The 26,926-nt window shown below is 36.9% G+C and overlaps 1 protein-coding gene across 9 annotated transcripts in view; it reads left to right on the forward strand.

Moving 5' to 3' along the window:
• The window catches only part of LOC139937799 (diacylglycerol kinase beta-like), a 143,012-nt gene that overhangs the window by 97,213 nt on the left and 18,873 nt on the right, over positions 1-26,926 (forward strand). For 7 of the 9 annotated variants that reach the window (XM_071933113.1, XM_071933115.1, XM_071933116.1 and 4 more), the window contains 8 exons: positions 12,921-13,082; positions 14,012-14,221; positions 19,516-19,565; positions 21,168-21,242; positions 21,721-21,840; positions 22,662-22,779; positions 24,101-24,189; positions 24,737-24,799. In XM_071933113.1, the coding sequence (XP_071789214.1) occupies positions 12,921-13,082; positions 14,012-14,221; positions 19,516-19,565; positions 21,168-21,242; positions 21,721-21,840; positions 22,662-22,779; positions 24,101-24,189; positions 24,737-24,799 (887 nt within the window). The remainder of the gene's footprint in view (positions 1-12,920; positions 13,083-14,011; positions 14,222-19,515; positions 19,566-21,167; positions 21,243-21,720; positions 21,841-22,661; positions 22,780-24,100; positions 24,190-24,736; positions 24,800-26,926) is intronic. The other 2 variants (XM_071933110.1, XM_071933111.1) reach the window with 1 other exon arrangement.

Consider the following 26,926-nt stretch of genomic DNA (forward strand, 5'->3'; position numbering starts at 1 on the left):
AAAACCCATTTAACAATCTCCTAATCCCTTTAACAGCCGTCAGTCACATTCTTGTATAACTTTGGTGGATTGTTTTGTCATTTGCCGTTGTCTGGAATGTTAAATTAAAGGAATTCTTATTCAGTGTGCCGTGTATTGCCCTCAGATGTAGATGTTGTCTCCTAGGATACCGTGTAAATGCCTCGTTTGGAGTTATGTTAACATGTAGTTCAATGTGTTCAATCAAAGAGATACCACGATGCCACATTGTAATCTGGTATCATAGTCTGGAGTCGTTTCCCAGGAGACTTATGTTTGTAGATGTCCGCTGGGGTGTATTTTCACGGTTGTAACTTAACTGTCTAGGTTGAATTGGCCATTGGTGAAGCCTGGTTCATACTTCCTGCGAATGCGATACGAAATTTTGACTCCACAGGGCTGTTTTTGCAGCGAATGTTTCGCAGGAGTTGAGCACATTTTCCACTGATTTGAATTATTGGTTGCGAATTTGTGACGTCAACATTTGTTTTGCCTTGGAAGTATGAAGCAGGCTTTAATCATTGGCCAATGACCAAACCAGTTATTGGTTACAGCCGTGAAAACACACCCCTGATTTTTGATGAGACTTCTTCAGTACATAGCTACATGTACATTCTACGTGTACAAACCAATGTAAAGGTAAAAGGAGATTTTAACATCATTTCAAGTTGGTTTCTGTAGAAAAAGAGGTCAGGTAATTGCCTGCTTCCCCCAACATGCTCTAATTTATTTCATGTTCTTGTGTCACACATTATCTAATAAATACTTGTTTACAAGTAGACTCACTCCCCTAGAAAAAAAGTTTTATTGATAAATGTACTGCAAATTTGAGATCTCCCTAAATTGAGCACTCAGTTGTTTTGGGTTTTTTGGGGGGTCTAAAAAATAAAAAAATAAAAAATTGCACCATTTCAATTGACTGCATCATTCTGGACTTATCATTATGTTGTACCATAGCTAGAGAAAGGCTGGGTCCTTTCTCTATGGTTGTACATACATTCTGACATCTTGGATTGGCTACTGCAACTCGCTTCTGGTTGGTATAACCATGGGAAATCCTACCTCCATGGCATAACCCAAGGTTAAAATCAACAGACGTTACTAACGTCAAACCATGCTACCTGAACTGTCTTCTCAGTCAAATGCACAGGGCCTGAATTCATAAAGTCTGTAAGCACAGTAAACTTGCTAAGCAAAGAAAAGTATTGCTTAACAAATAGCTAAGAAACTAATAGCTACACCATCATGACAAAGTCAACAAACTATATAAATAACATAATTGCATGTGCAATGCATGCCATGCTTGTATGTAGTTTTGGCTCAAGCATTTACATTTGTAACTTTGACAAGGTCATGCCAGAATCATCACACTAATGATATGAACGACATGTGATTGATCAAAGACAAGCAGCATAACCTGTATGTGATACGCCCATGGTGGAGAGTGAGAGATCACAAACATAAAATCAAAAGTTGATTCATATTTTTAAAGACACTGGACACTATTGGTAATTGTCAAAGACCAGTCTTCTCATCTGGTGTATCTCAACATATGCATAAAATAACAAACCTGTGAACATTTTAGCGCAATTGGTTGTCGAATTTGCGAGATAACAATAAAAGAAAAAAACACCTTGTCACCAGAAGTTGTGTTCTTTCAGATGCTTGATCTTGAGACCTCAAATTCTAAATCTGAGGTCTCTAAATCAAATTCGCGGAAAATTACTTCATTGTGAAAACTACGTCACTCTAGAGGGAGCCGTTCTCCTTAGTAATGGGCATCTTTATGAGGAAATTGTAAATTTTCTAAAGGAGTATTTCAAGGACACAAAGGCAATAAAGTTTATCGTGATTCAGAACCGCAATGCGTTATGGGTAGGCAGATGGGTCAGATTTATATGCGGTGTATGTTGTTATGCACGACTCGCGCATGCATCCCCTATATCTTTGTGTGGGTTCAACAGCGCCCTCTCTTGATATTTTGCTATTCGCAAAACCTTATGACCAGGGGCAACGCATGCAATTGCCTCCATTGCCTACATGAATAATAAAATTAATAATAAAACCATTCTTATATAGCGCATATCACCGTGAGGTCACTATGCGCTGCAAAAGGATATCAACAATTATTGTACAAAGTAAACAGATATGTTTTTAACCGGGTTTTGAACTGTTCTGATGTCTCAGCCTGTTTAACAACCTCTGGAAGACTGTTCCATAACTGAACTAAACTGATGCATATTGGAAAGAGCGGGAACCGTACGACTTGGTTTTGATAACTGGGCGAGTCAGAAGAGATTTATTTGAAGATCGCAGAGTCCTGGTAGTTTTGTACTCCTGAACTAAACTTTGAAGATAAACGGGCAATACCATGGATACATTGATAAGTCAGATCCAAAATTTTAAAATCAATTCTAGCCCGTATCTGAAGTATAATGGACCTTTAAACAAAACCAAGTCAATACAGGGGTCTCTTTCGGAGAAGCCTCACCCACAATCAGACTACACACTCTGTTCTTTATTCTATGGCACATATTGACATCGGCTAAACGACAAGAAATGGAATTGCTAATTAAAGAAAATCAACATTGAAAAACGAAGAAGAGCTGCAAACCTCTGTTTTGGCAGCGGGTACCGCAACGATATAATAGGATTCGAACTGCCTCTAGCTGCCGGCAACCTCGGTAGTCTAGTTGGTAAGACACTGCTCTAGAGTTGCAAGGGTTGTGGGTTCGAATCCCAATCGAGTAACATGCCTATGATATTTTTTCACAGGACTCGGGAAAGTACTGAGTATACAGTGCTAACACACATCGGTGTATGGGTAAAAACCAAAATTAATATCCTGAAAGAAAAGAATTTGAAATTTAGTTCACCTATTCCTTTTTCTTAGATTCAACCATTGATTATTACACGTTAGAAAAGTAAAGCCGAGAATGTCTGTAGCGCTATGCAAAAGGACCCTGCAAAGACGATATGGTGGCAGATAAACATTAGGCAGTGGGTGTATTTGGATAAAGCAGCGCTTAGATCAATACTGCTTAAGCCACACTAATACTCGTAGAAATGTCACTTCTCCCTGAGAACATATCTATTGTTGATTATTGAGACGCTCTTGGGTAGTTTTTGTCATCTCAGTGCCCATGACCCCCCCCCCTTCCTGACTGAAACTCTCCTCTCACCCCCCCCCCCCCTCCCACCATCAATCTTTCAATCCAGGATTATATTTCAGCGTCGTATGGCGTGGGCGAAAATGGGTAGGGATACATACATACGCCAAGACCAGGGATCTCTTAGCCCTGGCTAACTAAACAGTTTGTCAGTACGGATAATGGGTAGTGTGGATTTCTACTTGCGCTGGCGAACTACAGGATATTGGCTTGTAAATTACTTTGGGTTTCTGCAAGGTATAATTACAAGGGTAGCTTGTCGGACATACATGCCTATTGAGTTCAAGAGTACATTAAGAGTGTTTTTTTTTTTTATTGGGGTTATATTTGTCCTGGATGTTCTTGACTACATTTTAAGATTATTTAATATATAAACCCTTTCAAGAAGTCACGTTGCAATTCGATTTGTGCTGGATTTTCAGCAATATCTCAAAAACGGGACCACCTTTTAAAATGAAGTTTCCTCAGGTTATTTTTTATTGTATATTAACTACGCTAACATATTCAGGATTGAAACAATCAAGCGGTTCCCAAAATCAAAAGTATACGATGCATTTAACCTGAGTATTCTATTTCTGCATTCAATTGATTGTATTTATGCACATCTCTACTCAAAGAATCCATTGCTTTGTTGGTAGTAAAGGAAATGGTTGTGCATTCACATGAAGCTAATTCCAGTTACATCATCTCGCATGCCAATGCCATCCATTGCACATGTACCTAATTAATGTCAATGACAATCTATGTACCTTCATAATATACACCTGCCAAGGAAAAGCAGTTATATACTCGAGTGTCTCGCTCAACGACATAAATACCGTGATTGAGATTTGAACTACATGTGTAGTGTGATGACTCGGCCTTCACAACTTGAGTCAATAGACCATATTGAATATGGCGTTTTCATTTAAAAACCTGCCCTTCCAACATGGCGTCTGCGATGATGTGCGCGTGTGTGTGTTTGACCTGTGCCATAGAAATCGAACCGGGGAACGCTGCGCGCTGCGTGCTTCATTAATCAAGTTCTATGCTTCTCCTCATTGAACCCAAGTCTCGACACTCATGGGGTGACAGGTCTTTTTCTTCAGCTGCGCCACGCATCTGGAACTCTCTACCACTTAATCTTCGATCTTGTGTTTGTACTGCAAAATTCAAGTCTCTTCTCAAAACTTATCTTATGTCACAGGTTTTCAATGACTAATTTTGTTGTGTCTGTTTTTCTTTGTGTTGTGTTTTGTTTTTGTTTTGTTTTTGGTTTTACTGCGCCTTGAACACCCAGCAGGGTGGATATGTGCGCATTACAAGTCTTATTATTATTATTATTATTTATTATTTATGTACGCGTTTACGTGCATACGATTTGCCCTACAAGATGGTGACTTTCATAGCAACAAAGGGGTTATTCAATACAGTCTATTGCGCTAGAAAGACACACACTGCATCACGTAAAAAAAAAAATTGTTTTCTCCTTTCGGGCAGAAATTTCCATTGCTGTTGTTATTTGATTCTTGGATTCCTTGTGACTTAAAAGGAATTGTGTTTTGCTTTTTCATTTAATTTCATTGATTTCATTATGTGTGGATAGGAAAATGGCAAAAGCTGTCGCCTTGGCTATGTCCTTTGTTTCTTCAGTTGTACGGCAAAAAGAAATTCTTTTTTTAGATTTTAATGTATATTAAATTTAATTTAGGATTCAGCTGTTTTGTTTTTGTTATTGTTTTTTTCCACTTACAGTTACACAAAGACAACTGGTCTTTTGTGTAGAATAATTTGATTTCTAAAGAGAAAAGGTTCACTTTGCGCAAAAGTGAAAGGGAAATATTGCTTAGTGTTGATATCAATGATCTGATATGAGGCTGCAGTATTCAAAATGTTAAAATTACAAATCTATTAGGAAGTGTTGATGTTTAAAGACACTGGACACTATTGGTAATTGTCAAAGACCAGTCTTCTCACTTCATGTATCTCAAAATATCCATAAAATAACACACCTGTGAAAATTTGAGCTCTGTTGGTCGTTGAAGTTGCGAGATAATAATTCTTTCATTATTATCTTGCAACTTCGACAAACAATTGAGCTCAAATTTTCACAGGTTCGTTATTTTATGTATATGTTGAGACACACCAAGTGAGAAGACCGGTCTTTGACAATTACCAATAGTGTCCAATGTCCTTTAAAGACATCTACAAACAAAAAGGTATCAAAACCCTTCACACATAAGAATTCCCAAAATCTACACCAAATATATACATGTACGGTAGTTTCTTGTAGCCTATACTAAATCTTTGCTTTCATCATGAAGCACCTGAGTAGTTTGTGTCTAGTCAGTTGGAGAGACACTTAAAAGGCCATTCAGTTGCACATGACACGCTCCACTGCCTTTTTTCATCAACCGCAATTTCCCAGTGGAGAGCCTTGGGCAGACGTCGTACACCAACACTTACGAAATAACCCTTTTGTATACTGCTGTGATACGTCTGTTGGCTTCCATCTTGTGAACAATTTCTTGATTAACATGTAGAATGAAAGAAGGAAAGCAATATCTTTGTCATTAAGATCTACACCCTACATGTATAAGAAAGGCTATCTTCCTCGTTGATTTATTGAGGAAGATGTAAATGATGGTTACGCCTACAACTTGTTTACCTGAATCAAAAAACAAAATATGGAAAGGTTTGGGGTAACACGATGTAATGACTATCTCTAACGAGTTGGGGTGGTTCTGAAAAGAACCGTTGGTTTCAACTCGATGTTTGCGATCAGTATGCTCTGATCGTCTCTGGAGAAAAAAAAAAAAAAAAAAAAAATGTCTGGATTCTCAACCTTTACTGAGCCTTCTGCAGCACAATAACGAGGTCTTGGTGTCCAGCACAATGAAGTATTAGTCTTTATCTCAGACATGTTAGCACCAGTGGTTCTTAGTCTGGTTCAAGTGTGTGTTTCTAATTCTCAGCAGCCCTTAATCTCCTTGGTTCTAAGCCAGTGTGGTTCTAAGTGCATTTGATTTTTAGGCTCTTTTCGAAACCACGGCTTCGGCTTTTGATTCGGCTTCAAGCTCCATCCTCGCGTCTGAAGCCAAAACATACTATAGTCTCTGTTGTTAGTGATTTTTAGTCTTCGCGGTTTTGAGTCTCTGTGGTTCTTAGTCTTTTATTACTGAGTTCTTGATTTCCTTGGTTCGGTTCATAGTTTCCAGAGTTCTTAGTTTCCTCAGTGTGTAGTCTCTGTGGGTTTTAGTCTTTGTGGCTTAAAGTCTCAGGATTTTTAGGCTTCTTACTAAGTTCTTGATTTCCTTGGTTCGGTTCATAGTTTCCAGAGTTCTTAGTTTCCTTGGTGTGTAGTCTCTGTGGGTTTTAGTCTTTGTGGCTTAAAGTCTCAGGATTTTTAGGCTTCTTACTAAGTTCTTGATTTCCTTGGTTCGGTTCATAGTTTCCAGAGTTCTTAGTTTCCTTGGTGTGTAGTCTCTGTGGGTTTTAGTCTTTGTGGCTCAAAGTCTCAGGATTATTAGTCTTCTAACTTGGGTTTATTCTGTGTGGTTCATAGTCTCCAGGATTTTCATTGTCTTGATTGTAACCAATCCCTTCAAAGCAGCCATCAGTTGCTCCAAGTTATATCAACTTGACAAAATTTGCATCAGATTGATTCTTCTCATGCTATAATAGGACTTCAGTTTTTTTCCTTTTTGCAACACACTTATTTTCATTAAACCATTAATTTTAGGCAGGGAAACAATTATGATCGAAAAACGAGTTTTCAAAATACTTTCTTAGGGAAGACATAAAATAAACATACCAAGGCTATCCGGAGGATGTTTGTACAACTCAGGAACAGGGAATAGAGTTCAGAGATTATAATGACATCTTTGGCATTGAATTCAAGATGTTCTCAGAGGTTTCTTATATAAAAAAAAAGCATTTAATATCTAGTGTGTTTTCTTATACAAATGCTAGTTAACCTAAGCATCCGTATGGATTAACTATTAATAGTAAACGTGCGCATACAACCATCTTATGAATCTCTTTTGAGGGAGTGTTGGCTCTGAAAAGGGTCGGTTTGGTCTTGGCGTTTCAAAACAGTATAAACATTGCACGTTTTTTTTTTTTTTTTTTTTCTCTCCTAAAGACGAGCAGAGTTAAGGTAGGAGCGAGACCATGATAGGTTTTTGTAAGTAATGAGAAGGATTTTGTAGATGATATTTGTGAAAGCTTGTCATAAATGATAAGTTGGTAAAATATCAAACTCCGCTAATCACATAGTCAGTACGTACATGCAGACAATTACTTCCTCAGTAATTTGAAAAATTAGATGGCTTCGATTTTGTTTTTGAGCTTCCTAGTGTTGTTTGCGTTAGGAATCATTTATTTCTAGATGAAACCTCGCTGCTCTTTGAAATTTACTTTGTCCTTGGTCATTAATATTATCCTTCAATGTCTACTGTTATTAATGGCACTGGACACCTTTGGTAACTGTCAAAGACAAGTATTCTCACTTTTTTTTTATCCAAACAAATCTGTGAAAATGTTGACTCAATTGGTCATTGAAGTTGCAGGAGAATAATGAAAGAAAAAACACCCTCGTTGCACAAATTTGTGTGTTTTCAGTGCCTAAAGAAAAAAAAACGTGAATATTTTAGTAAGAAATAACCTCTTTCTAAAGAACTACTACACTTCAGAATGAGTCATTTCCTACAATGTTTTATACTTTTATATTTGAGCTTCCTAGGAATAATTTAGTATACCCTGTTCCTTTAGTCATTAGTATGAAATCTTTCACTGTCTACTTTGATTTAAGGCACTGGACACTATTGGTAATTTTCAAAGACTGGCCTTCACAGTTGGTGTATCTCAACATATGCATAAATAATAACAAACCTGTGCAAATTTGAGCTCAATCGGTCACCGAAGTTGCGAGATAATAATGAAAGAAAAATAACCCTTGTCACACAAAGTTGTGTGCGTTTAGATGGTTGATTTCAAGACCTCAAGTTCTAAATCTGAGGTCTCGAAATCAAATTCATGGAAAATTACTTCTTTCTCAAAAACTATGGCACTTCAGAGGGAGTAGTTTCTCACAATGTTTTTTACCATCAACCTCTCCCCATTACTCATCACCAAGTAAGGTTTTATGCTAATAGATATTTTGAGTAATTACCAATAGTGTCCACTGCCTTTAATGGCTACTTAATCTGTATCAATTAAACCATGCCATGTTGTTCTGTCCATTAGTGCACATCAGCCCAAGAGACCTATTATCTTATTATAACCATTGGCTTATTAAAAGCGTGGGAGTAATACGACTGTACAGCTTTTTATTAACAAAATATTAAGGTTTCCAATTAAGGGCACTGTGTATACTATTGGTAATTACTCAAAGTAATTGTTAGCATAAAAACCTGACTTGGTAACTAGCAATGGAGAGCTGAAGACAGTATACAACAAGCCTTTGATTATGCATCTGAAAGAAACAGGAGTGTTTTTTTCCATTCAATATTGCACTTTGATGACCAAATGAACCCACATTTTCACAGGTTTGTTATTTTATGCATATTTGTTGGGATACATCAAGTGAGAAGATTGGTCTTTGACTATTACCAAACATGTGCCTTTAAAGGGTGAGGGTACTTTGTACGACACAAAAACACAAAAGTCCACAGATTTACATTAAACTTACACCTTAGGGAAGGTACACGTTTGGTAATTACTCAAAATAAATATTAACTTAAAAACTGACTTGGTAACGAGCATTGGAGAGCCGTTGATAGTATAAAACATTGTGGGAAACGACTCCCACTGAAGTACATAGTTTTTGAGAAAGAGGTAATTTCTCACTAAAATAATAAAAGACTTCAGCTAGAAGTCTTTTATTCCTATCTGAAAGCACACAAATGCGTCCAACAAGGGTGTTTTTTATTTCATAATTTTCTCGCAACTTCGATGTCCAATTGAGCCCAAACTTTTACAGGCTTGTTATTTTATGGTTATGATAGGATACACCAAGTGAGAACACTGGTCTTTCACAATTACCAAACTGTACCTTCTATTTAAAGATAATGATAGTAGAAAGCTGCCCTTAAAATGTGACTTGCTAAGGTGCTGCAGTTTTTAAAAAGAAAATGAGTTTAACAAAATTACGAAAAATATTTTTTGTCTGAGTGAGGCGAAACTTCGGGGAGGTAAATGTTATAACATAACATCTTCATTTACAGAAGTAGGGATTCATGTCACGGCCAAAAACTTGATCTACAAATGGTATCAAAACCATTGTAGAACAACCGTACATCTTTTTATAACCAAAATATACATATATAGGATTTGAGGCATTGCATGGTGAGGTATCAATGTATATTTGGTTTGCGGTCATCATGTGTGTATCTACTTGCCAGGTAGAGTTGTTCTTAGGGAACCGTCTCCTGACGATGACTAGAGCAAGCTAGTCGAAACGTTGAGACCAATTTCAGAACTGACTCCGCGGCAGTACAGTTAATTACGATCCTATAAGCTAAAGTAGTAGTCCAGTCTAATTTCTATACCATTCGCCCTGGTAATAGTTAAAAAGCAGGACAGTTCTTTTCAGAACTGAGAAGTCTCCCGAACCTCCGATTATCTACTCCACGGCAGTAGAATAAAGCAAGACAGTTCGCTAAGAACAACTCTACCTGGCAAGTAGATACACACATGGTGTTACCACAAACCAAATATACAAAATATACATGTATCCTATTAAAAAAAATACAGTTCAAACAGAAGGTAATTACACCTACAAAATGGAAAACTTGTTTTCATATATACAATATTTTTAACATATTGACAAGTGCTACTACATGTACAGTAACATGCATTATACAGTCATAAATTTGTTGTCATTTACATCACAACTGCTGTGAACATTTAAAATAATGACCGTGCATATCTCAACGCAACGATAAATGCATTCACATGTGAGCACAGGTGTGTTCGTACGGCGGCTTGTGGATTATGGACAAACAAATATTCCATTGTAATTTACTTTGCTTCCAGCTGCATACTGTAAGTATTTTGTATGCCAAGAGCGCGGCTAAATCCCAAACTCCCCCCCCCCAAAAAAAAACCAAAAAAAAAACCCAAGCCTTTCCTTATAACATAGAGCAAGGCTGCATGATGAACTAATTATTGTTGTTGCATGCACGTAGACCGGAGTGGGTGATTTTGCATTTGCATGCATCATTTTGTTTCATGTTCATGTAATCTGGTTTAACTGCACGACTGTCATGGAAAAGGTGTCACTGAGTACATTTACAATATTTATCAAGCAGTTGGAATTTCAAGGCAGCCTAGAAACTCATCTTTGAAGTGGCAAGGCATTTTCATTTGCAAATTGGGCACTTCCTTTGGGAAAATCTTAAAGCCAATGGGAAGCTTTTAAAGGGGCGCCAAGGCCAAGACTTGGGGGCAACGTAGGCCGTATGCGTAAAGTTCCAGGCCTATTCAGATGGAAATATTGCCCCTCAAGTCTGCGCCTCGTACATATTCTTCAAACAGCTACTCTTGTACCTTTTATGGAAATCAATGCAGTTTTATTGCATGAAATATAACGCAGTGAATGAAAGCTTGACCCTGTCAGCAATATCTAAAACACACGCAGATGGCATATGTGAACCCCTCTAAAGCATGCATCAAACAAAAGCAGCTTTAGCTCATGTAGTAATTACATCATTTGCAAGAGATTCATTGGTATGTTTGTTATTTCACTCATGTGTACTCTGCCGTTCCTGATGTCTTTCATTTGCATAATTGCTGTTGAAATATAATTATGCCAACTAAATTTTTTATTTGTTCATACACAGTTTTAAAATAGTGTGTTTACAACCACTGAATGGATTAAGTAAATAACTGAGATGATCATGTAAAGGCTGTCATTCATTGAAGTCGAATCAATTTATTTTGTTGTGGAAGCAAGTGAAAAAAATATTTGAAAAAAAAATGCATACTTGAAAAGTTGCTGTAGCACGATGATGTTTGAGTCTAGTGAAAAGAATATTAATTTTTGTTTCACCAATGTGTGTTAGCACTAGCTGTACACTCAGTACAATCTCAGAGTTCTGTAAACAAAATCACACAGGCATCTTGGGATTCGCACCCATGACCTTTGCAATTCTAGAGCAGTGCCTAGAATAGACTGAATAAATCAGGCTTTTAAAGGGTGTATGTAACTTTTTTTAGGACAAAAAACACAATGTCCACAGATTTACACTAAACTTACACAGTTTGAAGTTAATGATAGTAGAAAGCTTCCCTGAAAATATTACGTGCTGAGGTGCTGTAGTTTTGGGGAAATGAGTAAAACAATGTCATGAAAATAATTTTCGTCTCATGAGACGAAAATTATTTTAAGCATTTACAAACATATTTTCATGACATTGTTTTACTCAAATCTCAAAAACTACAGCACCTCAGTAAGTAAGATTTGAAGGGAAGCTTTCTACTATCATTATCTTCAAACCCTTTAAGTTTAATGTAAAACTATGGACATTTTGAAAAGGTACCCAAATCCTTTTAATAGTTGAAATGAATATAAACATGCTAACACTGAAGCTTAGTGTGTTTGTACTTGTCAATTGGCAATTTTGTGTATGTAAAGATGAACAAAACTCTCAAATTCACGCATTATGTTTAGTGGTCAGAGACAATTTCAGTTAGGATTTTCTGGAATTATCTCTTGTGGTTTGATTTTGATTAGTATTTTCAGCAAAACTCAATAGTTAAAGGATTTGGGTACTTGTAACACAAAACACAATTTCCACAGATGTACACAGTTTGAAGATAACGATGAAGGTTTCCTTTCAAATATTACTTGCTGAGGTGCTGTAGTTTTTTGAGAAATTAGTAAAGCAATGTCACGAGAGTACGTTGTACATGCTTAAATAATTTTCGTCTCACTTAGACGAAAATTCTTTTCTCAAAAACTACAGCACCCCAGTAATATTTTAAGAGAAGCTTTCTACCATCGATATCTTCAAAATCGGTAAGTTTAATGTAAATCTGTGGACATCGGGTTTTGTGTCCTACAAAAACTACCCATCAGACCCTTTGACTTAGGGTTGAAGAAAAACTGAAGAAATATGTATATTTTTTTGTCAGCTATGCCAGCAAAATTTGATCAAATTTTATACAACTCACAAAAACTCAAGAATATAAATTATTCTTGTGAATAATCCAAATCTTATTGACGGCTGATACATTACTAGCCTTTGCCTATAGAAGTGTCTGATTGCTTGGTACTGTTAAAGGGAGTGGACACTATTAGTAGTTACTCAAAATAATTATTAGCATAAAACCTTACTTGGTAACGAGTAATGGGGAGATGTTGATGGTATAAAACATTGTGAGAAACGGCTCCCTCTGAAGTAACGTAGTTCTCGACAAAGAAGTAATTTTCCACGAATTTGATTTTGAGACCTCAGATTTAGAATTTGAGGTCTCGAAATCAAGCATCTGAAAGCACACAACTTCGTGTGACAAGGGTGTTTTTTCTTTCATTTTTATCTCGCAACTTCGACGACCGATTGAGCTCAAATGTTCACAGGTTTGTTATTTTATGCATATGTTGAGACACGCCAAGTGAGAAGATTAGTCTTTGACAATTATCAATAGTGTACAGTGTCTACTACTCAGCTTGATTCTTTTTCATCAGAAACATAGGCTCTTTTCTTCTGTATTTAGTATCAACATTTGTTTTCATGTTTTTGTTTACAGGAACTACAGATAATGCAAGCCCCGCCCAGTCACGCAGTTCGTCCAAAAAATCCAATGCCTCAAATGGCACTCCATCTAGCCATTCCACTACGCACGCTCTACAAGCTCAGGCAGATAGTCCTAAAAAGGAAACTACAGTGTCAAACAACAGGAAAAAGAAAGGCATGCTTTTTCATTCATTTATGTCATTACTCTTGCAAATATAAATACTTATGGTTCTGGGGCAAATTTCACAAAAAGAGCCAATTTTGATCGTAACTGCAAATCAAACGTAGTTGCTTTGTAAAGTGTGATGTTACAATACAAATCACTATGGTGATACTGAAAATTTGTCATATGATGTATTGGTTTTTTTTGCTTTGTGAAATCGACCCCTGATTCTGAATATAATTTGTCAAAACGTTTCACTAAATGGTTATTGTTTGAATATGTTTGTCTAAAATTACTTCTTTTTATAAATTTCACTTCCGCGGGTGAGTTCTTAATTGGCCTCTTTTACTTTTAAGAACTCACTCCACGGTAGTGAAGTTTTTAACAAGAAGTCCCCTCGATCCACCAAAGCTAAAGTAATAGTCCCGGCCGATTTTCTACCTTCAGCTCACAAAGTAGTTAAAAAGCAGGACAGTTCTTTTCAGAACTGAGAAGTCTCCCTAATTCCAAAAAATCTACTCAGCGATAGTAGAATATAAAAGCAAGACAAGTTCTCAAAAGAACAAAATCTACCTGGCAAGATACACACATGGTGTTACCGCAAACCAAATATGTATTGATACCTCACTATGCAATGCCTCAAATCCCATATATTAGTAAACTATTGGCAGATATACATGTCATGACATTGAAGGTAGAAAATTGCGCCACAGCACCTTGTAAAGCATTACATGGTGCTATCAGAATTAGGTCTCATAATTCCAACGTAGTCCCACATCTTGCAGGAAACACTGTATGTTACAGCGCCAGGAGCGTCACTGAGTGAAGGACATGTGCGCTATATAAAAAGCCACAATTATTATTTATTATTATTATTAGAAGAAGTATAAACCTATCGACACTATTGGATTAACATGTGACTTTCTTCCAACTTTCGGCAGATAAAGAAGTCAAACACAACAGGTTTTTCTTTTCCTACCGGAAAAAGAGGAAAAAGCGAGGCAAATATTCAAGCAAAGAAGATGCACAGACCTTCCCCGGTATGGGCGGGGCCAGCTATCCAGATGTAGCGGACCAGGTGGTTTACATGAAGGATATCGTCTGCTATCTGTCCCTGCTTGAAGGAGGCAAACCAGAGGATAAATTAGAATGTAAGTATTATAATTTCTTGAGAGTTGCGTAGGGGCCCTTTTCAAAACCACGCCTTCGGCTCCAGATTCGGCGGCTCAGGCTAGCGTGGCTAGAGGTGATATCTCTGATGTATTCTGGAAGTTTGTTCCAGATTCTGGGTCCGTCTAGTCCTCGGCAGTGAAGTAATAATGGCAATGTCTCCCGATCAAAGAAGAAAAAAACCAAGATTTCCTATCTCCTCACTTTTCAGACCTAATTAGTTTCTGGGGTTTAACAAATCAACTCCGCCAGCAATAGTATAAACAGCGGGACAGGTTTGTGTTTGAACTTGGTAGTCTTCTCTCGATTCCCAATCTATTCTGTGGAAGTGGATAAACAGTAGGACAAGTTCTTATCAGAACAATCCGCCTACGCAGCAAGGAAACTATTACCCCTGATGTTAAAGGCAGTGGACACTATTGGTAATTACTCAAAATAATTATTAGCATAAAACCTTACTTGGTAATGAGTAGTGGGGAGAGGGCGATAGTATAAAACATTGTGAGAATCGGCTCCCTCTGAAGTAACGTAGTTTTTGAGAAAGATGTAATTTTCCGCGAATTTGATTTTGAGACCTCAGATTTAGAATTCGAGGTCTGGAAATCAAGCATCTAAAAGCACACAACTTCGTACAAGTCTTGATTTTTGAGACCTCATCTCTTCCCTGCTACCAAGTCTTATGCTAATTTATATACTTTGGGGAACCTAGGGTTCGTGTTTATTTTTCCTGAACATAGCGTGTAAAGAAAACAAATCCTTCTTTTCATTGAGGGATCCCACCACTTGAATACAGGGCCCAATTTCATGGCTCTGCTTCCGTAAGCACAGAATCAGCGCTGGGTAGGCCTCCTGGCCTGTGTCATCACAAGAGTGTCATCACATGAGTGTCATCCATTAGGCCTTTCGCTCTAACACCTCGTCACTTGTGAGAACTTCTGATCAAAACAAAATCCAAGTTAATCTCTAGAGCTTTGGTTAATGATACTTTTTAAGTTTTTCCTTGTGGGCTGCTCAAAGTTGTTGTTGTTTTTTTTTTTTGTTTTTTTTTCGGCTTTAGGTTGATAATTACGTTATGCTCAAGCTCTCTCTAAATTCAAGGACTTAATTAAGTCTGTTATTTTTACAAATCATGAAAGAGCTTGTTTATTGTTGCTTAACAATTGTCAGCAGTACGTTGTTGTTTGTGAGTCTCCCTAACGAATTTTGCTTATTGATTCTGACCTTATGAAGCCTAGTGCATTTTCACCGTATTGTGTTGGATCCGTCAATCTAAATAATAGAATTACGTCTTAACAAAAGTCGTCGAGATTACGTCCCGGAAGAAGATTTCCTGATCTGCACCTGTCCTTGGGTCTCCAGTCTTGGAAGACTGAGCAAAAGCGAATTCAGTATGCTAATTATGTAATCTATGACAACTTCATCTGCAAGAAACCCACCTTCCATATGTCAGGTGTTGGAGAACACTATCCACTTTGAAAGTGACTTTTTGTTGCTATTGGCTTACCCTGCCAAGGTTCTTGTTTTTTGTTTTGTCTGTAGTGTTTTGTGTTCCACCCCCACTGGAGGTGTTTCCTACACAATCCTTATATCTGCCCGCGGCCAGGCCAGGTTTCTCAGTAATTTGCTAGTGTTTTTACATATTTGTTTTGTTCTCTTTTTATAACCATTGTATTGCTTTTTCTTGTAAATCTTTGATGTGCAATTTTTTAATACATGTTTGTGTTTTTTCATGTTTGCTGGCAAATAAAATGGAATGAAATGAAATGAAAATCCAATGTTTAAAGGCACTGGACACCTTTGGTAATTGTCAAAGACCAGTATTCTCACTTGGTGTTTCTCAACATATGCATTAAATAATAATTCTGTGAAAGTTTTTGACTCGATTGGTCATCGAAGTTGCAAGAGAATAATGAAAGACAAAACACCCTTGTTGCACACATATCTTTTATTACTTGGGTGAGAAATTTACTCTTTCTCAAAAACTTTGTTACTTCAGAGGGAGTCGTTTCTTACAATGTTTTATACTATCAAAAGCTTTCCATTGCTCCTTACCAAGTGAGTTTTATGCTAACAATTATTTTGAGTAATTACCAAGAGCGTCCAGTGCTTTTATGAACACCATCCAACGTTAACAGGAAATTACTTCAATGCCAGTATGTTGTTGACTCTTCCTACGCAATCTTTCCAAACTGATGGCTTGCGATCTCTACTAATTCATTGAGATTTATGTAAAGTTATTCTCCATCAAAGGAAAGACTACTCAAAACCTCTTCTTGCATATAACTTTACTTTTGAACTCTCATCAAGTCAGTTATTAGCCTGTATTCTATCTTTTTTACCCAATATTTTTTCAATATTTATTTCGATTATTTGAATACTTTAAAAATTCATACCAGTATCCTGTTTTGTTTATGATTCTGGATTTTATAAGGCTGAATCCAAATTTTGTTTGGCCCTTGGGAAAAATAGTGATTAAAGGCAGTGGACACTATTGGTAATTACTCAAAATAATTTTTAGCATAAAAACTTACTTGGTAATGAGTAATGGGGAGAGGTTGATAGTATAAAACACTGTGAGAAACGGTTCCCTCTGAAGTAACGTAGTTTTCGACAAAGAAGTAATTTTCCACGAATTTGATTTCGAGACCTCAGATTTAGAAGCAAACAACTTCGTGTGACAAGGGTGCTTTTACTTTCATTATTATCTCGCAACTCCAATGACTGATTGAGCTGAAATTTTCAAAGGTTTGTTATTTTATGCATGTGTTGAGATACAGCAAGTGAGAAGACTGATCTTTGACAATTACCAATAGTGTCCAGTGTCTTTAAATAGTCTGAAAAGCTGTCTAAAGCCTACACCATGTGTACATTGTAGGTCGGCCCTTGCACTATAGTTATTGTTCCTACTTTTTTTCCCAAGGACGTAATATCATACTTGGATTAATTAATTTATGTCGTTTTGTCTGCTTTTACTGGGTGATTTCCTTACCTATGGGTCAATTTACCTCAGAGTTAAATTTGTTTAATTTATTTTTTTGGCGAATTTCTGATGTGATAAAAGTCTCCGCAAGCATGAAGCTTAAATGTCACTTAGCCACCCATTACCATGGCAATGGCCAGGTGAAAAATTATCCACTCTGGAAAAACTTGAGAACTGTAGTGCGTTGGCGACATTTATTTCAACTAAGTTGTAGTTTGAAGGGAGTCCGCCCCTTTCCATTTGTCAAAGTGCCCCTTGTCTTTTTATAGTAGTAACATAAGTGGCTGTTAGGATGTTTCTGAAGTTTATGCAGGCCTATACATAGATAGTCCCTCGAGTGTGATTTAACTACACAGGATTTCCCCAGTTAGCAACAACAAATTTTGGAAGCAAAAGCGTTGTCAGATTTTGTTCATGTCAAAACCTGTTGTGAAGAATCAACAAGACAATGGGCACACTTGTCAAACGGAGAGCTTTTGATAGTACAAAACATTGTGAGAAAGGACTCCCTCTAAAGTAACGTAAAGTTTTTGAGAAAGAGGTAATTTCTCACTCAAATTCAGAGGCCTGAACGCTTTTATTAGGCATCTGAAAGCGCACACATTTGTGCGGCTAGGGTATTTTTCCTCATTATTTTCTTGCAACTTTGATGACCAACTGAGCCCAAATTTTCACAGATACTTTATTCGTATGCATATGTTAGGATACATAAAGTGAGAATACTGGTCTTTGACAATTACCAATCATGTCCGATGCCTTTGAAGATTCAATGATTTCTACAATCTACATACATGTATCATCATGTAATTAGTTGCTTCCAGGGCTAAACTCCTATGCTAGATGCACCATGAAGTGTTATTCCATTCTCAATGCACAATAATGGTTATATACATTCTGGCACTGACTGCAAGTCAACATTCAATGATAAATATAGCCACCAGGAAACATTCAAGTCAGTATACAAGTCAAGAAACTCCTCATCAATCTTCTTTGCCTGTCACCGAACCCCCCAAACCCAAACAACGCTACATGATTGAACATGTGTTTACTCGGATTCCTGGCATAATTCGTGCACTTTCTTGCCAGCCTTAATTACATTTCTTCGTTCTGAGGTGGCGGAACTAACTAAAGGGATCAACCAATTAATTTTGTGTGTGTAGAACATAATCTGAATTTAAAGGTTACATGGGGGTTACCTACAGCATTTGATTGAATTTGTGAGAGTTTGTTTGTTCAAATTGTCAGATCTAACACAGTAATGAAGTTGATTTATGTCCGAGCTGTATACACTGCAGTACATGCATCATTACTTGAATATAAATGTGAAACGAATTTTGTTTTATGGGGGCGTGTATTTTTCGGAAGGATAAAATAAATGATGCTCTTATAGTGGCTACTGAGATACTGCGCATAGTAAAACATGGACTTGTTATTTTTGCTGCCAGCAACATCCTGTTTCTCTAAAACTATTAAAAATATAATTTGTTGCTCCTCACTGACGTGAATTACAATATTCAAATAGGTATAGTACAAATTTGTTTGCAAATGATAAGCAGGTCTCGACTCTATTTGACTAAGGCCTAATTTTATAAAGCCTGTAAGTACAAAAACTTTGCCGCCTTATTTTCTTGCTAAGGCCACATAAAAAAAATTGTTGATCGTCCCCGCCCGACCGTTCAGAGCCCCCCGACCCATTTTTATTTTTTATTTTATTTTAAATAATCATAAAAAAAGTCTGGATATCTCTTTATACTCTTACTGCCCAGATTTTTCAGCTGATACTTTTTTCAAAACGTACAGGTTTGAAAAGATGTTTAAAGAAGGTTTTTATTCATGATGGCAAAGCAAGAACAATTCTTCAAATATTTACTTGGGCTACACTGTGCTTAGTTGTTTGAAAAAGTTTACAGAAAATGTCATCTAGGAGTTAAATTTGTTTGACAAAACTATTAAAAACACAAACCTTCTGTTTTATAGTGATTGTAATGATTTCTCTATTCTTGATTTCATATTTTGGGATGTCAACAAATCTATTTAAAAAAAAAAAAAAAAAAACTCCCTCCCCCATCCGCTAATAAAAAGGACGATCAACAATTTTTAAATTTTTTTTGGTGGCCTAACCTCTGAAATACGCTTATGCTTAAGCAAATTTTGTATTCTACAGTAAGCACGAAAATGTGCTTACCGCTATGCAGTGCTATGAAACTATTCCAAGGATGTTACCGTTGCATCTTCAGGAATACTGGGCTGCTTAATTCTTTATAATATTTTTTATTTATTTTGTTCTGAATACAGTTATGTTCCGGTTGTATGACACAGATGACAATGGCATACTAGATAGCAGTGTAAGTAGGTTTACATTAAACATGGGTCCAATTTCATAAAGCTGCTAGGCACAAAAATTTGCTTAGCATGAAATTTCTTCCTTGATAAAAACAGGATTACCAACCTAATTTCCATTTGTTGTATATTGTTTGATACTGGTATTCAGCTGTTGTTTGCTTATCCTGAAAATCACGTGGAAATTTAGTTGGTAATCCTGTTTTTATTGAGGCAAAAATTTCATGCTAAGCAAAATTTTGCGCTTAGCCGCTCTATGAAATTGGGCCATGGTCTCTGAATAATGAAACGGCAAGATATGTGTAAATGTTTTATGACAACTGAATCTGAAATGTGATGTGCCAGACAGCTTTCTTATACAGCTTCTGAAAGCATCTCAACGATGCATTCATAATCAACGTTTCTATTCCTTGACCATTTAATATCATTTACATACATGTATGTACATGTTATTACCCAAAACACTGATGTATGTTAGCAATGTATCTCAGTACTTTCTCGAGTTCTGTAGGGGAAAACAAACGCAGGCATTTTACTCAGATGGGATATGAACCCATAACCTTTGCAAAAATATAGGATTCTAACTGCCTCTAGCTATCTCAGTGGTCTAGTTGGTAAGACATCTGCTCTAGAATTGAGAAGATCGTGGGTTTGAATCCCACCTGAGTGAAATGCCTGTGATTTTTTTTCACAGAACTTGGTAGAGTACTGAGTATATACAGTGCACACGTCAGTGTATGGGTAACAACGAATAATATTCTTTATCCCTGATGCAAATTTTAAAATCTATAAAATCATTTACATGGTTTGGCAGTCATTTTAATTTGTCTAGACTGATCATGAAATAGTTTAATATTGTGTACTTTTCGTTTTTGTTGTTGATTGTATCAATCCACGTCACTCAACTGTTTTTTTTTTTAATTTTTTATTTTGTTAATGATATTTTCTATGGTTGTCCAGCCTAAAAACATATGAGCAATGGAGTATTTTGAAAAGTAACATAACATCGACTCATGACGATGAGTTCATTAGTGCAGTTTGTATGGATTTCATCAAACTGCTTTTTGCATATTTTGGAGCTCCTGGTAAATGGAGTTTATTGGTCAAGAGTTGTCTCCAAAGTAATTGTTAGACAAAAAGAAACAATCAGTTACTAAAAGAAAGAAAATCAACTAATGGATTTTGAATATTTTAAATTTGATGCATTTTTAACTTGACACTGTTTTGATGATTACAGATTTGAAATTAAGTAATTAAGTAGGATTTATAACTTTACATGGTGGAAGTATAACTAAGAGAGGTTTGCTGTGACACCATGTGAACATCTCTTTTGAGTAATGTTGGTTCTGAAAAAGAACCAGTTAACGACTCAACGTTTCAATCAGTATGCTCTGATCGTCTTCAATCTCCTGAAGACAATCAGAGCACATTGACTGAAACATTGAGTCGTTAACCACCGGTTCTTTTCAGAACCGACACTACTCAAAAAGAGATAATCACATGGTGTTACCGCAAACATCGGTATGAACATGCAATTACTGACCTTATAGCACTGAGCGGACGACAATTTTTGTAAAAAATGTTTTCTGTTTATTTGCCTTTTTCAGGAGCTTGATTGCATTGTCAACCAAATGATGCATGTTGCAGAGTATCTCGGCTGGGATGTAACAGAGTTAAGACCAGTAAGGACTTTTTTTCTTCTACCTTTTACTTTGAATTGTAAATAATGTCAACTTTTCTTGAGTATCGCATCTTATTGTATGACGTACTCTTGGAACATTTAAACTTGTCTATTTGTACAATTTGACAGTAAAAAAAAGAAAGTGTTACATCAATTTTTGTATGTTTTGCTTTCTTGGGGATAGAGCAGTATTTTTAATTTGCTTCAGGTCTGTGAAAAAATCACAGGTATTTTACTTGGGTGGGACTCAAACCCGTGACAGTTGCCAATCTAGAGCAGATGTCTTACCAAATAGACCACCAAGATCGCCCCGCCTTCAGGAGAAAGGACTAGCACAGTACACTGTTTGAAACATTGAGACCAAACTGGCTCATTTCAAAGCCATACTCCTTTAAAAGATTTAGTACCCTAAATTTACTATTTATTTATAGTTTACTTAAACTCATACTTTATTCCTTCTTATTTTCCGAATTATGTAGATTCTTCAAGACATGATGATTGAGATCGATTACGATTCTGATGGAACGGTATCTCTTGAGGAGTGGATACGCGGAGGAATGACCACAATACCTCTACTTGTTCTGCTTGGTTTAGACACAGTACGTAAAAATCTTTATCTTTAAGTACGCGCTAATCCTCCAATCAGATTTGCAGAATGGAGTGGTGATAAAAACCTATATTGCACAGCTAATATCACTACCATGCGTCTTGTGTGTTCTATGTCACGCGCCAAGTTTGCTTGAAGATAAATACGTTTTCACACACGCACTCGTGGAAATACAGAAAATATAGCGCGTCTGCGTCTGGACGCAGAAGCGCTATATTTTTCCGTAGTCAACTCTCGCTTGTGTGATAACTTATAATATTCACAGCATTGGTGTATCAAATCTTTCAAAGGCACTGGACACGTTTGGTAATTATCAAAGACCAGTATTCTCACTTGGTGTATCCCAACATTTTAATTTTTTTATGCAAGTCGGCAGACACACAAGGCCTGAAGGCCACTTCGAGGTTTGGGTAACATTTTTTTTTTCAGAGGCTGTTACCAGCGACTCCTAGGGCTGAAACAGGGTTGCCCCTTTACAGATCATAGGGATATAGGCTTGGGTATCATCAATAATGCATAAAACAACAAATTTGTTAAAATTTTGGCAAAAATAAATAAATTATGAGATCAGGATTTGGATCAGGATTAACGTGCCCGTGTTATTGAACTATCTTGTCCTAGAGTTCGCAATCTTCCTATTTTGTCTTTTTTGTTTTCTTCGGGGGTGCCAGTCTTTAAAAGCTATTCAAACTGAAACTGCCTTTTAACAACCTTAGAAGTGGCAGGACAGGGTTCACTTTAAGGGAATTTGACTTTTTAATTTTTCTCATATTGTCGCTCATTAAATTATTGTGCTCTTTGTCACTGTCTTAGAATGTTAAAGATGACGGAAATCATGTTTGGCGATTGAAGCATTTCAGCAAGCCAGCTTACTGTAATCTCTGCCTAAATCTCCTGGTTGGCGTGGGCAAGCAAGGCCTCACATGTACCTGTAAGTTTATTGGCAACAAACTATCTCTTCACTAACTAAGAGAGGTTTGACGTAACACCAAGTGTTAGTTCTGACAAGAACTGGGCCCAATTTCATAGAGCTGCTAAGCACAAATATTTGCTTAGCATGAAATTTCTTTCTTGATAAAAACAGGACTACCAACTAAATTTACAATTGATACGTATTGCTAGTTACTGGTATTCAGCTGTTGTTTGCAAATTCTAAAAATCACGTGAAAAATTGGTTGGTAATCCTGTTTTTATGAAGGAAAATATTTCATGCTTAGCAAATTTTTTTGCTCAGCAGCTCTATGAAATTGGGCCCTGGTGGTTAGAACCACCACTACTCAAAAGAGATTCTCACATGGTGTAATTACCGCAAATTTCTCTTAAGGCCGAGTCACCCTGCAGCGATAACGAAAACGATAACGATCATGATGCAAAGAGAACGCATTGTATAGGTTGAATTGCTCCACGTAGAATGCGCACACGCTCATTCAACCAATAGAATGCGTTCTTTTTGTGTCGTTATCGTTATCATTCTCGTTATCGCTGCAGTGGGACCGGGCCTTTAGTCTTACTTATACTTCCACCATGCAAAGTTGCAAATCCTACTCATCTCTTCACTGACACTAAAATTTTACATCATGGTCCACAAGCCATACAGCTCGTCCTGGGCTAGTAATTTGAAACAGTATTTTCCTAATGTATGCTGAAATAAAGTGGTGGGAAGTCATGTCACAGCCAGGTTATTGCAAGGACAAACCAATACTATGTACACATGTAGGTCAGGGACAGCAAAAGTAAACTAAATCACTGTTGCTCGGAAAATCATGTTGTTGCACTCTTAGTAAAACAGGAAAACAGAAAGAAAAAAAAAAAATTTACATGTGGCGTGTCATGGCCTAACGGTTGAGAGCACCGGATGCAAACTCTGGTGTTTCTGATCAGCAGAGTGTGGATTCCAGTCATAGTCATGACACTTGTGTCCTAAAGCAAGACACTTAATCATGATGATTCGTGCCTCGTATGGGACGTAAAGTCGATGGTCCCGTATGTTGTGTAACGCATGTAAAAGAACCCAGCAGCCTATATAAAGAGAGAAGGGGTTTGCCCCAGTGTTCCTGGTTTGATTGGCAGCATATTGCGCCACAGCAACATGTAAACCATTACATGATGTTATGTTTAAGGAGTAGGTCTCAAACACCTTGCAGGAAACTACTGAATGATGAAGCGCCTTCTTGAGCGTCACTGAGTGACGGATATGCGCGCTTTATAAGAATCCATTATAATAATTATTATTTGTATTGGTTTGATTACAGTCTGTAGATATACAGTCCACGAACGATGTGTACAGAGAGCTCCAGCTAGCTGCATTAGTACCTATGTCAAGTCGAAACGAACATCAAATGTAAGTATCAGGTCTAACAACTGACGATCTTGAAATCAGAATAAAAAAATAAAATAAAAAATGATTTTTTATTTTATTTTTTATAAACAACTTCACTTTTTCATTCGAAATATTGAAATCAAATGCTGTACAGTTTTGTGCATTCTTGCACCCTAACCCTACCAATTCAAATTGGATTGTAGAGTTACAAAAATTTGGATGCTATATTTTCATCGTTTGCTTTTGCATGACTTTATGACAACCTTTATGAATAAAATATATTGTATTCATACACTCTTTGAGCTGTCAATACTTGAATAACGACCTTTTTATCTGGAAAATTAAAAATAAATACATCAGAAATTTTGCCAATTCAAAGCTGGCACAGATTTACTACATGATGTCTGCGCCAAACATACCGCAATGCATCTTTGGAATTGAAAAATTAGTCGCGACTAGTGTCAAAGTCGCGACTATTTAAGGCGCGACCAGTCGATTAGTAAATGTTACTAGTCGCCCAGGCCTACTCCATATACTAACATTGTCACCCTTCTTATTATACTTACTGACTGCCACTGCACGACAACAATGCCTATCAAAACGAGATGCTGAGGTTTGGGGGGAAGTACCGGTAGGTTCTGATTGTAAATAAAAAAAACCTTGTCGGTGTTTGTAATATTGGTCATTGTTTGTAGATCATCATGTGAGTCAATCGTACTGTTGTCAAGATTTGGATCATGCTTTTATTATACAGAAGTGTCGTGGCCGAGCAGTTAAAAGGACCAAACTCAAACTCTGCTGTATCTGATCAGCAGAGTGTGGGTTCGAGTCACGGTTGTGACAATTGTGTTTTTAAGGAAGACACTTGACCGTTGCTTCATCCTTCGGATGGAACAAAAGGCTGTAGGTTCCGTGTGTTGTTATAAAAACTATCAACACACGTAAAAGACCGCAGTACACTTATCGCAAAGAGAAGGGGTTAGCCCCGGTGTGTCTGGCAGTGCAACTATATCTTCACCTATGAAGGCTGCACTAAGAAAGAAAGACTGTATTAGTGTTCTGTATGTTTTGACGAGCCATCTTTTTTTAATTTTTTTTTTTACATCTATGGATGAGCAAGAAAGGCTTGTCAAGACTAAGAGATAACTGGGTACAGCTATATATGTTTGGTTTGCAGCAAACCAAACATATATTGATACCTCACCATGCAATGCCTCAAATCCCATATAGATACAGGTACTACATTGTATGTAAACTCTAATCAAAATCCTACTCCTCAATGCTAGTGAGATTTTAAAGCGATTGCACAAACTGAAAACTGCAAATTTTACAGCACTCAGAACCTCTGTTAGCAATATAAACCATTGAATATTCAGTTTATTTTTGAGCTAAGAACTTGATGTACTCAAATGTGCATGAACTGTGCATGTGTTTGTAAATGGAGGCGCACTGTTAGGTTCTTGCATGTCAACCCCCAAAAAATAAATGAAGTTGCAGAAAAAGTTCTAAAAGTACACGTACACTGAGTGCATGGTTGATTTTGTACATGTATCTCTATATTGTTATTGTTTGCCATTTTGTTGAAATTTGTCTGCATGTTGGATTAGTTATAAATGTGTATAATCTTATATACATGTACAAGGTTGCACCCACCTTGAACCTGAAATACTCTCCAAAGAAATACCCCAACATCTCTCCATCCCTACAGTGCTTCAAGGCCAATTTAAAGGCAGTGGACACTATTGGTAATTACTCAAAATAATTATTAGCATAAAACCTTACTTGGTAACGAGTAATAGGGAGATGTTGAAAGTATAAAACATTGTGAGAAACTGCTTCCTCTGAAGTAACTTTTTGAGAAAGAAGAAATTTTCCACCAATCTCATTTCGAGACCTCAGACTTAGAATTTGAGGTCTCGTAATTAAGCATCTGAAAGCACACAACTTCGTGTGACAAGGGTGCTTTTTCGTTTATTATTATCTCCCAATTTTGATGACCAGTTGAGCTCAAATTTTCACAGGTTTGTTCTTTTAAGCATATGTCGAGATACACCAAGTGAGGAGACTGGTCTTTGACAATTACCAATAGTGTCCAATGTCTTTAAAGACTGTACTGGTGTGCGTTCCACTTGCCCAAACAATGTCAACGGCAGACAAAAACACGATAAGCAGACAAATTATTTTCTTGCCACAATTCAAGTGTGTTTTCAGTGGTTGATAACGCAGTCAGTTAGATTTGAAATAACAACTTAATTAGTTGATCTACAAAAAGTACCAAACCTTTTAAATGACAATTTTATACCCCAATAATTTACAGGTTTGGTTGTTGAGTTTCTGCACTTCATATACCACATTATTGTACAGGGTTTTTTATTTTTTTATTTTTTGCATCGTGCTTTATTTGGGTTTTATGGACTCGGAACTTTATTCTAACGCCATCTACAGCTGTGTTTTGGGTGTTTCTGGGGTACTTTATAATTCAACACTATAAAGGGTTGGATAATGGGTTTCAGATAGAATTTCATCTTTGAAAAGGCAAGGCCATTTTCATTTTGCAAGGGCACTTCCATTGGAAATCTTACAGTCTATGGGAAACTTTTGAAGGGGCATCAAGGCCAAGACCAGGGCAACTGATGCCTTTGTTTCTGTGGCCTCCAAGTAACTCCAGGCCTGTGGTTTCTGTATCATGTTTTTGGTGAATTTGATGGAATCTGCACTTTTTACTCCACTTATATGCAGGGTTTGAGAATGGGTTTTT

This window comes from Asterias amurensis, chromosome 5, assembly GCF_032118995.1.
Source record: "Asterias amurensis chromosome 5, ASM3211899v1".
Taxonomy (NCBI): domain Eukaryota; kingdom Metazoa; phylum Echinodermata; class Asteroidea; order Forcipulatida; family Asteriidae; genus Asterias; species Asterias amurensis.